Source organism: Puccinia triticina, chromosome 6A, assembly GCF_026914185.1.
Source record: "Puccinia triticina chromosome 6A, complete sequence".
Taxonomy (NCBI): Eukaryota; Fungi; Basidiomycota; class Pucciniomycetes; order Pucciniales; family Pucciniaceae; genus Puccinia; species Puccinia triticina.
In genome coordinates, this window is record NC_070563.1 from 4669671 (window position 1) to 4684805 (window position 15135).

The 15135-nt window shown below is 45.0% G+C and overlaps 2 protein-coding genes across 2 annotated transcripts; one reads left to right on the forward strand and one right to left on the reverse strand.

Annotated features, from left to right (window-relative positions):
• Positions 1-1185: 1185 nt before the first annotated feature.
• Positions 1186-2236, forward strand: PtA15_6A564 (uncharacterized protein; the record flags this gene model as incomplete). The annotated part of the gene is made up of 4 exons (XM_053170283.1): positions 1186-1476; positions 1580-1737; positions 1832-1946; positions 2066-2236. 4 exons carry the CDS (start codon positions 1186-1188, stop codon positions 2234-2236), a joined length of 735 nt encoding a protein of 244 aa, XP_053021490.1.
• Positions 2237-3578: 1342 nt separating this feature from the next.
• On the reverse strand, positions 3579-13370 carry PtA15_6A565 (uncharacterized protein; the record flags this gene model as incomplete). The annotated part of the gene is made up of 20 exons (XM_053170284.1): positions 3579-3614; positions 3690-3872; positions 3974-4277; positions 4370-4492; positions 4577-4671; positions 4819-4943; positions 5049-5246; positions 5315-5597; positions 5692-5886; positions 5982-6099; positions 6168-6353; positions 6454-6543; positions 6625-6722; positions 6784-7060; positions 7145-7658; positions 7729-8272; positions 8361-10376; positions 10447-10762; positions 10827-12520; positions 12597-13370. The coding sequence occupies 20 exons, from the start codon at positions 13368-13370 to the stop codon at positions 3579-3581; spliced, it is 8169 nt and encodes a 2722-aa protein (XP_053021491.1).
• Positions 13371-15135: the final 1765 nt, after the last annotated feature.

Sequence of the window (15135 nt, forward strand, 5' to 3'; positions counted from 1 at the left end):
TTGTTCTTCTCTCTTTTTTATGTTTTTCTTCCCAATCTTTTATCTTTTGATCTAATTCTTTCTTTTTCTGCCACCTCGAGCTCATTCACTCCTCGATCAAACGTCGTTTCAGAGAACCCGGGATAACGGAGCGTGTAAGACGGACGAGCCGGCTTTTAACCTATAAGGACTCAGGGCTATACGAAGATAGTCCGGTGTGGTAAGCTCTCCACACGTCCGGGGTCCGGTCTCCTAATCTCGGTTTGATTGCATAACTGACTAACCTATACGAAGATAGTCCGGTGTGGTAAGCTCTCCACACGTCCGGGGTCCGGTCTCCTAATCTCGGTGAGGAAAGAGAATAGGAGCCGGGCCGGGCTATCGCATATAGGCTACATACAAAGTTAGGTTTCGGGTACAACCGGTATCACTAATCTAGGTTTGAGTGTTGTGTATGTACATAGTATGTGTATGTACTATGCAATCTTGTCTCATCATCTAACACTGACTAAGTTCGGGCCCGGGGCGCCGACAACCTAGCGCGCCGCTCGTGTCCGATGCTGGGCTGCCGCCCGAGGTTACTAGGAGAGTGCTAAGTTCGGCTGCCGCCCGGACCTGCCCGCACTCTGGCTCAACCCGAGAGATTAGTTGAGCTCAATGAGTGAGTGCATCAATACAGAAGTTAGCAGACCCTTGGGGCTTTTGCCCCTCAGGCAGGAGGGACTTTGTTGAGTTGGAACTTCGAGCGAAGATTGGGGCCGAGAGCTGAAGACGTCGTTTGACAAGGTGCTTTCGTCCGATGAACAAGAGTGTGTAACCATGTCGTCTCTTTCCCAACTTCCAAATTCATTCTGTCAAGGCAGGGCTCTGTCGTCCGCCGAGGCAAAGGGCATGGCCATGATGCCCACAATCTCATCGCGCTCACCCAAGCTTTGAGTGGCATCCTAGCTCCCCGTTGCTTTTTGGGAACCAACCGGCTAGTGTTTGACGATACAAAAAGCCAGGTTCTATGACCGCCATCTGCCCGCTTCATCGTTTGAGCATCCAAAAAACTCATCCACATCGTTCAGCTTGTATAAAAAAAGTAACTCTTCTCAGTAGCACGTGTGTGCAAAACAGCAACAGGTCTCATACATCTCGTCCCAACCCAACATCGGTTATCAGTTTCTTCGACTCCAACTTCAGAGTTTTCTCTATTGATTAAAAATGGCTTTCTTACGCGACTTGATGACAGTCCTGATGGTGAGCATCTGGGTCAGGACGGCAACAGGCGCGACAACGTCGTCGTCATCGGCAAAGGTGAACGACATGGGCGGGCTCTCCGAAACTTGTAAGCAAGCGGGCTACACCGTGGAGGACGAAGTGGGCCTTTGTGCACACCTCTACGCCCCTTCAAAGATCCTCCAGGAAGGTCCGGAGGTCCTTCAGGTCGTCCCTCCATCGAATTTCAATCCTAAGATCAGCTATGCCATGCAGTCGGTGTCGGCCAAAATCAAGGTTAGTACTCCTATCACATTATCTTCCGACCTGTGGTCCGCTTCTTCTTGGAATCTTCACCGACAATCGTTCTTCTTCTTTTCGTTCTGGCACTCTTTCCTAGCATTGGTTGACGAGCATGTGTCAAGCTTCTGCTTGTAGCAGCGCCTCCCTTGCCTCCGCCACTAAATCTTTGAAAGCTGGCTGTGGTACCGAGATGTTCAGTGGGTGGATGGTTGCTGGGTCATCTAACTCTTTACTCACTAACTACAATACTATAAGGTATGTCAATACCCCGAATAAACACTTCTTCAATTTTTTTTCAAAACTCATTCATGCAGTGTTAAATTTTTGACAAATCATTTATTTGTTTCAGGGCTGATATTTGCCCAATCATCGCGAATATAAAATTGAACGTCTGTGGTGCTACCTTACAAGATCGTTTCCAGGTAGTGGTCGACCTCAAACTTCCATTCCTTTTAGTAAAAAGGGTGAGTGCACATTTTGTCCGTTCGCAGATGATGGGATCATGACAATGACATCACTAAATCAGGACAAAAAAGTATACAATCTAACCAAACTTTGACACTTATACATTCTACTGATATAGGAGGCCTACTGTGCTCAATGTGGACCGAATCACAGTCTCTGTAAACCCGGAAGCCCCTCAACTATGGAGGCCCTGTCCAAAAAACCCATTGTCTACATCCTTCCAGTTTCTACAAGATCTGCTAACCCTCAGGGCCAGGTTCAACCAAAAAAACAACCCAAGTCAATTTAGGGACAAGTTTCTTCGCAAGAGCAACTGCATTGGTTGCAGTTTAGGTTTGATTAGTGTGAATAATTAGACTTGTCAACCACACCAGGCCTTAATTGGACTAAACAGCCAGTCCCCGGAGTAGAATTGGAGCTAAGCAGGAGAAACTTGTGTTATACACACTTACTTTCCAAAATTCAGTTTTCATTTAACATTACACACTATTGTATATATTCTTCAAAGTACAAAACAATTAACATACTGGAGGACTTCCCGTTGAGTCTGGGAGCCTCCCAGATCTCAATTTACACACCCAAGTTCTTAATTTTTGACAAAAAGCAAAATGTTTTCCTAACCCTACAGTTCATCACTTTCATGTGCTCTGGTTGAGTTTTTGATAGGTGTCTTAATTTAGGATTTAGAGGGGCATCTAGAGCTCTCTAAATGACGACGGGAAGTCATCCACTTACTGCAATGAAAACTGCCCGTAAAAATTAACCCATGTGTTTACAAATGCCAGTGAAATTGGATTAAGAGATTAAGGCCCTGTTTGGACACACTGTTGTACATGATAAAAGGTCAAATTTATGACCCGCAACACCCGGGGATCGCAGAAATTTGGTGGAGACGGGTCAAATTTTGGGTTGTTTGTGATAAATTTGCCCATTTATCAAAGTAGACTGACAGAAAATGAAAATGATCAAATTGGCAAGAGGACCATAATAAATCAAGCACTCTATCAATGTTGCTTATGGCTTTGGGAGTCTCCTTTCATTTGTGGGCATGATTCTGAATCAAACAATGAGTACCACTACCCCCATGGTCAGGCCAGCCCTAAGTTCCAATTTATTGATAAGTTGCGCTTAGTCATGAAAGGAGGTTTGCCTCTTACTAAGCTTGTGAGACATAGGGAGGGATTTTGGTTGGTTGATGATCACTCTGACCATGGGGGTAGTGGTACTCATTGTTTGATTCAACACTTCTCCCAGACTGTGGTCATATCTACAAACACACACATGAAGTGAATGTTATGAAACCCGAGGCCCAAGCCCGCTGAGATTTTCCGGGGAAATACATAGATTAGCAGTTCCACCCATACCTTAACAATTTTTTGGTTGTGCCTAAAATCCCATTTGATTTTTGGGGATACCCTGGAGCCATCGCAAATTGTCTGATGAGGTCAAAAGGATGTTTACCAAGTTTGGCTGTCTGACAGATGTTATACACTTTACATTCTCTCAATTCAGAACTCACGATCATCCCAAGAAAAAAAAGAAAAGGTAAAATACAGAACATTTTCAAGCGCCGAAATAAACATCAACCCTGCAATCTATCTTGAGAATAAATGAACATGTTAGAGAAACTTTTAAAGATAGGGGCCCCATCCAAAGTACATCCGACCCTACGAAAGAGAAAATCCGGTGAGTATCAAACCAAAGAAAATTAGAAGTCAAAGGGACCATTGAAAGATACATACCAGATGGCGATTATCTCTCGCTTCATTGATTAAACTATCGACTTGATTTTCGGTACTCATCTGTCGATCACATTTACCAGAACTCGATGAAGTGATCTGGAATCCGGTGAGCTTTCGACTTATTGGTTCGAGGGCTTTCTTGGCTTCTCTTGCCACATATTCCTCAGTCGGAGCATCGACTCCCTTATTTGAGCGTAAGAAAAAGGGGGAGAGGGATAGAGAGATAAGTTAATACGTAGGATTGGACTAGTTAATCCTGGGCGATTAGTGATAAAAATTCTTACTTTGCGCTTCGAGACACTCGGCATCCAATCCACTAACGGATCGTGAACAAAGGTTTCCAAAACACTCATCAACGAATCCTTATTATTTCTCAAGATGCCCATCGTCACTTCACTAGCTCTTCTGAATACGCCTTCGACCCCAGTAATCCCTAAGCCGGAGACTAAATTGTGAGTTAATCTGAACGGCACGTTTTCAGATACTTCGAAGGTTCTCCCTTTATCGAATAAGCAATTGAAATCGACGTGGACTACATCCCCATTCGTTGAATCGAAGAGAATGTTTTCTCCATGCCGATCACCAAGACTGAGAAAGTAATCAAACCGGTCAACAAGAGTCTGGTAAGTTGATGGTACAACGGTGTCATGTTTCTTTTTCAAAAGGAGACTGAAACTTACCCAAGAACGAATCCCACCATTGACATCACGGCACATGTTCTACCATAGGCTTGCCTACTTTTCAACCATGAGGTCGGATCAGGAAAATTGTTCAAAAACCACTGCTGAAATACCGACGGGAACCTGATTAAATGCGAAAAAAATCACGATCAAGAGTTGATTTGTGAAAGACTGATAGAGAGGTGTCAGAGAGGGGGAAATCGCTACTTTGGCAAGATTTCATTCTCAAAAATATCTTTGACCTTGTCCCAATCTTCCCGATATTTTCTAATTTTGTCGCTTAACAATTTTAGCTCGTTTGACTAATCAAGATTGGGCGTAAAACAAAGGATTTGTGCAAAACAAAAACAAAAAGATCAGCAAAATAAGAGTCAATTAGGCGATGAAGTCTCCTAGTGTTGTCAACGAATGTCGGATGGAAACATGTTAATTAATAAACGATTTTTTACCCATAACTGAACGCCTTTAGGAGCATATAGTCCGGCCAAAATATGTCGAAACGGGATAGTATTGGATACCCATTCGAGTAACCCACACTCCTCGTTCAATACAACAACGGCATAAGTCCGGATATCTGACAACGAGTTAACTTTAGTAAAACTGTTCCGGATCCATTGGCAGCCTCGACAGGTGTCTGCATATTTTACAGCACCGATATAGCAGAAATGATAGCACTTACGAAGGTTACGTCGTCTGGATTCAGAATCTTTCTTGAGTAATTTGTTGATCATCGAGTTGAACTCCATCAATCTAGCATCTTTCCGCAGATCATCTTTTGGTTTGCATAAAAATGGGTATATTTTCCCATCTGAGCCGACGATCCCGATCTTCCTGGGTTTTTGCATCGAGCTCATGATCGTGATCTTATCAATAAAACCTGTAACACGAATAAAAAAATCCCTCAGCTTTTTGCGGTGGAAGGTAGAGCCAAGCCAATTAGCTTACCGTTTATGCAGGGTAGACCTGATGGGAACGGTTGGTGGCTCGCAAAGTTGACGTCATTGGGAGGCAAGCTAGCAATCAGAGAATGCTGCACAGGGATTAGTAACTCGCAAGGGGTACATTGTTGAAGTGCTGGAAAGACATCGTGCAGGCTCAGATGCTTTGCGTTGTTCTTGATCGGAAAGTTACAAAGTTTCAGCAGCTGCTTGACGATCTTGCGACATTGATCGATCTTGAGCTCTAAGCTCTGTGGTTCCGAGTGCGTTTTTGCGTTATTGGAAGCATCCTGCGTGCGTTTTGGATCAGATTGATGGACAGGAAACTCTGCATTAGCCACTATTAGCTTTTTGTGCCTTTGTTGTCCACGCAACTGGACTTACCATCGCGTCTTGTAATACCCATGTACATCTACTGGATCGAGCTGAGTTTGATGATTCTACACCTGAAACCATTGCCCACAAGGCTTGATCTGGGTATGATCTTAACACATGCGTTAAGATTTTATGGACGATAGCTTGTACATGCGTGCTTTTGTGCATCACTCGTGAGACGACTTGGGGAAGCACCGTTAACCACTGGGGAAGCCAATGAAATAGATATCATAAGAAAGAAAACCATTGTTAATGCGCTTTCACGAGGCTTTCAGAAAAGGGAATAAGGGACGACCAACCTCAAAAACGGGCAGTCTTTTTACAGCGTTTTGTATGACTTTATCCACACGAATGAAGACTGCTCCCAATTCATCTACACGCAGAGCTTGAGTATAATCCTCGTGTCGAATATCCATTCTAATTTCGAAATTATTGTTATTCAGTTAAATGTTTAGGAATCTGAAAAGAAAGAGAAAATAACTGACCCCTTTTTCTTCTTTTCAACCGATTTAAAAATTGCCAGTAGATCGGGATGTTCGCCAAAACTGAAGTACATAGTGAGTAATCTGGGTAAGGCTTGATAAATGAATTTTGTCCCGAACGCCAATGATTTCTGGAAGTTTTTACAACAATGATATGTATATTCTGCCACTGCGATTCGACTGGTATTCCTGTTTTTGAAAGACAGAGCCAGAAAGATATTCCGCAATAATCAGTCAGAAAATCGTTTGCTTTAGAGATAATTGTTCCTGGAAATAGTCAAATCCTTACTTTTGAGTAGATGAAGTGCGGTTAAATGGTACAACCTGAGATGCCCGATCGTCATAGAAGCGGCCAAAGTAGTAATACGAGCTAGCCCAGCTGTTTAGAATTTTGTGACAAAGCGAAATCAATCATGTAAAAAAGTCGACTGTAGTTTTTCTCAGGACAACGGAAACAAACCTAGGATTTTCTTGACAAAGTTTCTCAAAATGTTCAACAATGTGGTTGGCTGGATATCGATCGACCTCATCCATCCATCGAACCCTTTGCAATCCGGCCTACGACGAGCCCAGTTAAGGTCAACAATGTCGAGCTCAGATCGAAGAGAGATGGACTAACCTTTGCATAATCCCGCGGGCAAATTTCGTTCAATTCATCAAAACTTTCATCAATTGCTTGGACAGGAGATTTTTTCAAGTTATCTTCCAGTTTGAGAACCGCCTTGTGGAGCTGATCTTCTAACTTCATTAATTTGGCTTGTTGGATGAATGCGGTTGGTGCCTTCGATTCTGAAGCCTGAAGAACCGCACTATACGCTGTTTGCAAATGTCCGGCTTTCCTTGCGATCTTGGCCGTTTGAACCCATAGCTGACCGACAGCGGGTGCTCCTCGCGATCTAATTTTTGCATCAAGGGCCCCCGGTCTATGTCAGTGATGGTCAAGGGAAATGGCCGAGATGAGGGGAAAAGCATCACTTCACCTCAGTTGAAACGTAGCCCTCCTTAACCGTAAAAGTTGCTCGCGATAACGAAACGCAGGTGAAATCGATTCCAGCCGGAAATCTAAATGATTCATCAGATTTCGACCGGTTGTTAATCCAGCTTTGAGAGTGATTTTTGAGGAAGGTGCGGCGGGTGAAGAGTTGCAACATGCTCGGTCGATCAGGGGTAATTCGTGTAAAATGTGCAGGTAAATTGCCGAGTCGTACATCCTTTTATACGCGTCTTTTCGGGAAGCACCAAGTATCTGGTTTCCAAGCCGAATCCGGGCATCTTTCATGGCTTCATTAAATGCTTGCTCATCAGAATTGAGCAACACGTCCACCACCTTTCCAAAAATCACCTCAGGGCTCTCAAGCGATCCGACTTGAACCGCACGTGACAATCCTTCCCAATTGTTCGACACCAAACTAGACTCGACTGAAAACGGCGCTAGCTCCCGTTCCCAGTCCGGATGACGCTGAAGCACTCCAACGATGTGAGCCCGCAAAGAATCTGAATTAACAGATGCATGACATGATCAGTCTGCGAAAAGAATAGATTAACGTGAACCAGGTTCACATACCATAATGACCAAGATTTCTCAAGCAACGAAGCAAGCCGACATGCGATCGAAGCTCATCGGGATGTCTTTGTAATTGCACTTCCCAGCAGCTCTGCGCGGAAGTCCAACGGCCGGTTGATTCATGCTCCCGGATCTGATGTGGGATAGATGGTGCAGTGATTTTGGCCGATATACCTTCCATTCCATCTGGCTCGTCAACAGCAGCATAGATTTCATGGGCTTTTTCGTAGTACTTTTGTAATTGTTCTTGAGGAGAAATAACATCAGTTGGTTCATCAACAATCATACTCTGACCACTTGCGACGTGACCACCTTCAAGCTTGACGATTTGCTGTTCAATATTCAATAGCGCCCTGGCGTGATCTTTGCAGTATAAAGCTGCGCTAGCAATCAATTCTGGACTTATCTGACTCATGATTGACTTTACTCGCGCTGTATCAGCGTCTGTTCTACTATCTCTCCTTTTGGACCCTCCATTTTCGCCTTGAGCTTTCTGTCTATCCCTAATCCATCGGCTGAAGTGGTCCATCAGGCCGAAGATAGTCTGAGGATCAAGAATCAGTCAATGAAACAAGCTGACTGAGATCATCCCCTCTTTAAACACGAATAGAGACCGCAGTGGGTAAGCTCACCTGTGCAACAAGTTGCCTGCCCTCGGGGGAGAATCCGCTTCGACGTTCGACTTGATCCTCTAGTACGGTGACGATCTCGAGTCTCATGTTTTCTAGTTCTTCCGGTGGGCCTGAGATGACGATATGAAGAGCAATGTGAGGCAATAGCTTTTGCGAAATAACTGAGTCGCCATTTCGTATGGTACCCAAGAAAGGTAAAAATATATCGGTAGCGTCTTTATTTTCAACCAAGGTAATCAATCTTAGTAACCAGTTCTGTAACCAAGAGTTATATAGAGTGGTATGACTATAGGTGGGTACATTGTGGGTCATATTGTTTGCGAAGGAAAATTTGAATTTTGAGCTGAGCAAGGGACTGATAGAGTCTAAGATTTGTTTGGGCATTGAGAACCATTTATTTTTAATCGCACTTGGTACACTTGCTACCCGTCTTACATCGACCAGGTCAGGGGTGAATCCGCAAAATCTGAGCAGTTCTTGGATAGCGTACGTGAGAAAGGTATGAAGCCTGGAATCGTGAGTTGACCGATAGGCCCCGATCAACTCTTCCTGTAATAAATGTAGCGCAAAATTTACAGACTCATCGTGATCAGAGAAATTCGAAACCAAAAACATCTCTGTCTTCTCATCACTGATCTCGCAACGATCCGGATCGACAGCTCCGACGGTACCTAGACACTCAAACGCCATGCTTTTGATGTCATCCGAAGTATCGTTGCATCGTGAAGTTACTCCTATCAACGCTTTCACAACATCACCAACGAGATAATGGAACGTGTCGCCGACCATGAGCATCTTCATCTTCTGCGGATCTTTCTCCAACATCGCAGTGAGTTCTTTCAACGACTGCCGAATGACAATTTCACTTTCACTGTTGATTCGGTCAATTAGGTTCTTCAGCTTTTCATTCCATGTCCTGCCACTTCTAATGGTGGTTTGATCTTGTATGATCCCAAGTAATGCGGAATGAAGTCGCGGAAAGTCGTGAGAAGGAATGGCGGATGTGGATAAGTCGGTGAGATCGGCTATATCGAAAGCGTAATACCCTAAGTGTTTACGTTGTCGAAGAATGTGTTGAAGCATTGAGATCGCCACGTCAATTTGGTCCGCTGTCAGTTGAGGCCAGACGCTGACGACCGCTGCCGAGATTTGACCGATGAAAGGCATCAAGGAGCTCGGAGGGGTCACCTTGACAAATATGTCCCAAGTTTGCAAGGTTGCACTCCTTAGGACGGGGATGGCCAGCGAGGCTTGCAAACTGGTCATGATTTGTGGAGTGTAACTGCTTACTCCCGAGTCAACGAGATAGATGAGATTGCCAAGGCCGTGCATGACTTTGATTTTTTCTGCCATCGTGATTTTCCCCCGCAAATCTTGAAGAGATCCATTCATGTACGACAAAATGGGCAGGATTGACTCTGCCAGCTCTTCCTGAATTTCCTTGTCGCTAGGAAGTTGATTGGAATCAGCTAGTGATTTCTTCAGTTGAAGGGCTTTCCGCAGGGCGGTTTTCACGCGTTCTGGGCCGCGCGATCGGTCCGATTCATTGCCGACTTTTACAATCAATCGAAAATAAATCGGCCCGGCAGACATTCCCATCAGTCGGCCGATCTGAATTGGAATTCGGTTCGGGTCGCTAGAATTCTCTCGGCCAGCGTTCAATAACCTGTAGAAAATTTCTGCACCCCTTTTGAGTTCTTTGGTCGTACTTCGAGAGCATAATTCAGTCAAAATGTCGGCTGCCTGGGAAACTAATAATCCAGGTACGGTCTCTTCTTTGGCCTTCGCAATTGCTTCGATCATGTTTGAGTTGGAGTCCAGTACTAGAAGAGGAAGAGTGTAACGGGCGGTCGTACTGAGAAAGATCTCTAGCGAAATCCCCAGTAAGTCCGCAAACAGCGAGGAGACATAAGAGTCAAACTTTAGATCAATCAACATGAATTGACTCAATGATGGGAGATATCGATCCAATGAAGCGTAGATTGATACGTCGATCCTTCTGCTAAAAAATGACATCTACCCGTGACAGACACAAATAATCAGTGCAAATAGTTGTGGTAGTGGACTGTTCTTTGTGAAAGCTAACCTCAGTCCTTATCACGCCGAGCAGATAGGAGCATCTTCGACACATCTGTCTCAGTAAGATGGTGCAAATCCGGTGGCCAAAAGAGTCATGAAGTTCAACTCGACCTTGGTCTATTAATTCCAGGTCGGTGGTCCGCGTGAGCTCGAAGCAATGTACGATGCTGATGGCCAAAGTTTCCTGTACTTTCAGGGAGCCAGATTTTGCGAGCGAACCAAGTTGATTGAGGACCGGTTCTAATTGAAAATCGGAGAGTTGACCCGCTGGCCAAATACTTAACAGATGTAATGAACTCGAGAAGACGCCGCCAAGCATTCGACTGTTTCAAACAGGACAAGTTAACAACCTGCTTGCTCTAATGACCAGGAATGTTCGGAGCTTACCCAGCAGCAATCCTCTCCATCCGGTTACCACGTTCAAGCACAACTGCTATCTTCAGGTTGACTTCCGATGTACATACGATGGGGCTTTCCTTAATCGAGCTCATGTCAGCAATGACAGTATGATTGAGTACGCGAGTTAGGAACCTGATGAATGCGAGCCGAGCGCTAGATTTGGCAAGCTGGATCGGTTTTTGTGTTTTGTCCAATTTTTGATTTTTCTGGCTCATAAAGCTCAACAAGTCTGAGTTATGACACAGCATTATAGCACTAGTAAAAATACATCGAGGTAGAAATTTGGATTCGGATGACTTTGTATTTGTTGGATCAAGATGACATCGATCACATAATGGGCAGTGGAATAGATTTCTTAAGTCATCCCTCGGTAAATACGATAAATCATCGGAATTAACGGAGTTCAAAAAACCAGAGTCCTGTAGGGCCGAGTTACATATCAAGGACCCTAGCAGTTCAAATCCACGCGCCACAGTTTGAAACATCTTGACTTGAGGTTCGGAATTCTCAGGTCGATGGGTGATCAGACTAGTAATCCGTTCCAGAGATTGGAGTAAGATATGTGTCAAACTGGTTTTTCTTAGATCTGATGGAAGTTCAGCGAGTGTGGAGCAGCTAGTAAGCATTGAAATCAAATTGGAGTGCATGTTCATCGGTGATGAGGTTAAATTATCTTGAAGCTGGTGCTCAGAGCGAACCGGCGGCAAAATACTGGTGGAGGCATTCGGTGCATTGTCATTAAACGATGATGGTTCGGGTTCATCAGGGTCGTTGCGTTTTCGTTTGCGTGTCGGGCTTGTTGTGCTGGCGTGGGTCACTCGCAGGTGAATAGCTTGGAGGCTCTGGACTAGCCAGTGCAAGAACCTTCCCAATTCAGTGCAATATTTCTGCGCGCTAATCTGCTGGGTCCACTTCGGAGTAAACGCGGATAGCAATGACTCGAAGCGGTATATCGAAGCGTAGTCCATCAGTTGGTAGTTGGCATACGTCTCCTGGGATGTGTACTTGTATTTTACGCGGCTGTTCTGAGTATCCATGGGGCAACACAGGAGCGCAAGAGACATCATTTGGAGGTTTGGGCTGGCAATATTTAAGGCGGTTTCGCTGTTTGATAGCAGGTCTTCAATCATCGATTTGCCATATCTCAAAACGAGTCGGGTAGCTGATTCACTGGTTCTCGTCATAGTCATTTTGCCGTTTTCATCCGCCAACCAGCGCAGAACTTTCAGGAGTACCAAGATGATATTTTGCGCACAGGGCTTGCCCGCAAGCTGGCTTTGATCGCTAGATGTACTCGAGGCGAAAAGGCTGCTGCTTTGATCGACGATTGCACTACAAATTTTATCCAACGAGACTGGGCTTCTAGATTTGATATAGCTGGCGAGATAATTGGGCTGTTTGGGATTTGTAACAAGAATCAACTGCGCGGGTCCGTTGGGCTCTTCAAAAAACCATCCCAGCAGGTCTGTCAAATCGTTCAGCATGCGTTGATCGTGCGCTTCAGGAAACAATCTCATTGTATACTCCCACAGGGTTACCAGGGCTTCGACGGCCGACGGCAAGGTATTCAGGAAGTAAATCGAATGGTGTATTATGCGAAAATAAATTCGAAGACTACTTATAAGCAAGTTGGTCGCAAACGATTGAGATATGATCGGGATTGAGAACGGCCTTTGCTCAAGCTTTTGTAAATAATGTGAACCATGATTAGTAGTCAGTTCCTTTGGAGTTGGACTAGGTAAATGAGGGAAGATGAACCTGTAAACAGTCGCTTCGAGCTTCTGTCAGGGGTATTTGGGTTCTGCGATCTGTGCCTAGTAGCTCGATACACGCTAGATAATCGCCTCCTTCCATCCATCCCATCAGCATAGATCGAATCTCTTCATTGATTGTGGTCCAGAACTTGGCAAAATCGACTGCTCGAGTAGTTTCGGTGGCTCGAACTTCACGGTCTGCTGAACAAAATGTGTAATAGTGGATAGAGATGGAACAAGCCTCTAGCAGATTGACAAATTCGATTCGATCAGCCCGCCAATCATCAGATAGTTTTGCCATCGGCGCGTCACGAGTCATAGCAGCAGAGTACAACATTCGAATCAGCAGCCAAATCGAGAGTTCTTCTTCTAATTCGGCTGGGCTTGTATGTTCGCCGTCTGCTTGAGTTCGTGAGGATTTTCCTTGTGCTCGAGCGCATAATTCCTCGTGATTTTTAGCTTGAGGAAATCGGCGGATTAGGAGCACCGGTGCGCGGGGGAATTCTTGACCGAACGCGAAGTTACACACGAATTTGAGTGCCCCGCAGAGTTCCTTCTCCTTGTGTGCAGGCCTGACTTCGGGCCATCTGTGGATACTGAAAAACTGGTCCAGAGAGCTAGTGAAGACGACTCGAATGAGGGCAGTGGCTTCTTCAAAGCCCAACGAACTACCGCCTTCGAGCGTAGAGCTGGGCCCAATGATTGACTCCAATATCTTGGCAGTGGAGGTGGGCGCGTCGTTGGCGGCGAGAGCATTATTCAAGTTCTGGAACGACATCGTCCGGAGCTTTTTTCGGAGGGAGGCCGAGCCGAAGAGTGCGGAAATCGAGCTTCAAACAGATCAAAGGGCATCTTGTCAAGTGGACGCGCCCTCTGAGAGCCAATGGGCCTGCCACACCTGTCACAACCTTTCACAGGACGTTCGCCGATTACCAGCCAAACAACTGCTTGGCCGATCGACGTCACACTCTGCTCATAGGCCACAGCGACATTTGTGGCCTGTCGACACCAACACTCCCTACAACGAGCTGTACACAGATACACGCCCTAACTTAACCAAGTCCCTCTCTTTGTGGAGGGGGGACGCCGTCCCGCAGGGACCCTCCGGAGGAGGGACTTATACACTAAGTGGACCCCGCAGCCTGAGAGAATCAGGAACTTGGCCTTCTTCAATCCTGTGTAGCTTCATCACATCACATTATGTGATTGAGTTGTAGGGGAACAAAAGATGCAGAACATCAAGGAGAATCTTTCCGCCTATTGTCCTGTTTTGAGGGATATGTAATGACATTCAAATGTCTTTTTTTGCAACTTCATCTAGTTGGCTATATCCAGTATCACACACGTTGCACTGTACAGAATCGGGAATCCATGATGTTACAACTCTGATTACAGCTCAACAAGAGGTGTTGAGGATGGGAAAAAATAGTAGAAAGATAGGGACAGCATGGGCCATCCCAGAAATGTAAAGAATTTCAAAAATGGTGCAGAGGCTCATGAGGGAGAGTGATTCTAAAAAAGTCCCCACCAAAAGTCATAATTTTCTCAGGCCGCAGGGTCCACATAGGGTGTAAGTCCCTCCTTCAGAGGTTGCTTTGCTCCCCCAAGGAGGGAATTAGCTAATTTAGTACACCTCGCCACCCTTACAACCCTTACACCTTGCCCCTTGCCACCCTTACACTAGGTAACCTTACATCTGGCTAGCCTTTACACCTCGGCACCCTTACACCTTGCCACCCTTACAACTTGCCACCCTTACAGCTTGCCACCCTTCCCTTGCACCCACCTTGCTTGCACCCACCTTGCCCGCACCCTTACACCTTGCACCTCCCTTGCTACGCTTACACTACATACCTAGCACCTTGCTTCAGCACCCTTTCACCTTGCTGATTTCACTGACACACTCCTCAATACCTATATGTATATATCATTACAAGTCACTCCACTTCACTACCTTGACACCTCACAGCTTGTGCTACCTCTAAACCTTGTCCCCTTCAGTCCTTTCAAAACGCTTCACATGTTTTCTGATCAAGTTTGACTAATATGTGTATCTTGTTGTCCAATCAATTAGGTATTTGCAATTCATTGTTTCAAAATTACAGATGAGAGCAGATAAATGGTTATAACAGGCAGTCATGAATTCATAGAAAGATAAGTCAAGGATATTAATGAAATCAAGCAAGAAAAAGATGATGAGATGAAAAGAAATGGAGTCATATTGATCAATCAATTACATCAATAGTTATAAGCAACTATGAATCATCCATTTATAAACTCACACTCTATATAGTGCATCCTATTCTTGCCCCTTGCCATTTCCAGGAGATGGTAAGGGGCAAGATGGGGATGCACTGAAGAGCAAGGAGCCAGAAATGTTAATGAAGGAGATGATCTCCTTCAGTTCTGGTTCCTTGCTTTTCAAAATGTAACTGGTCCATAGCTTCATCAATCTCACTGATGTTGGAATGTATTATTCCGGCTTTGATAGGGCCAATAGCTTTGAACCATGGATGAGTGAAAGTGGTACCCTCAATTCCAGT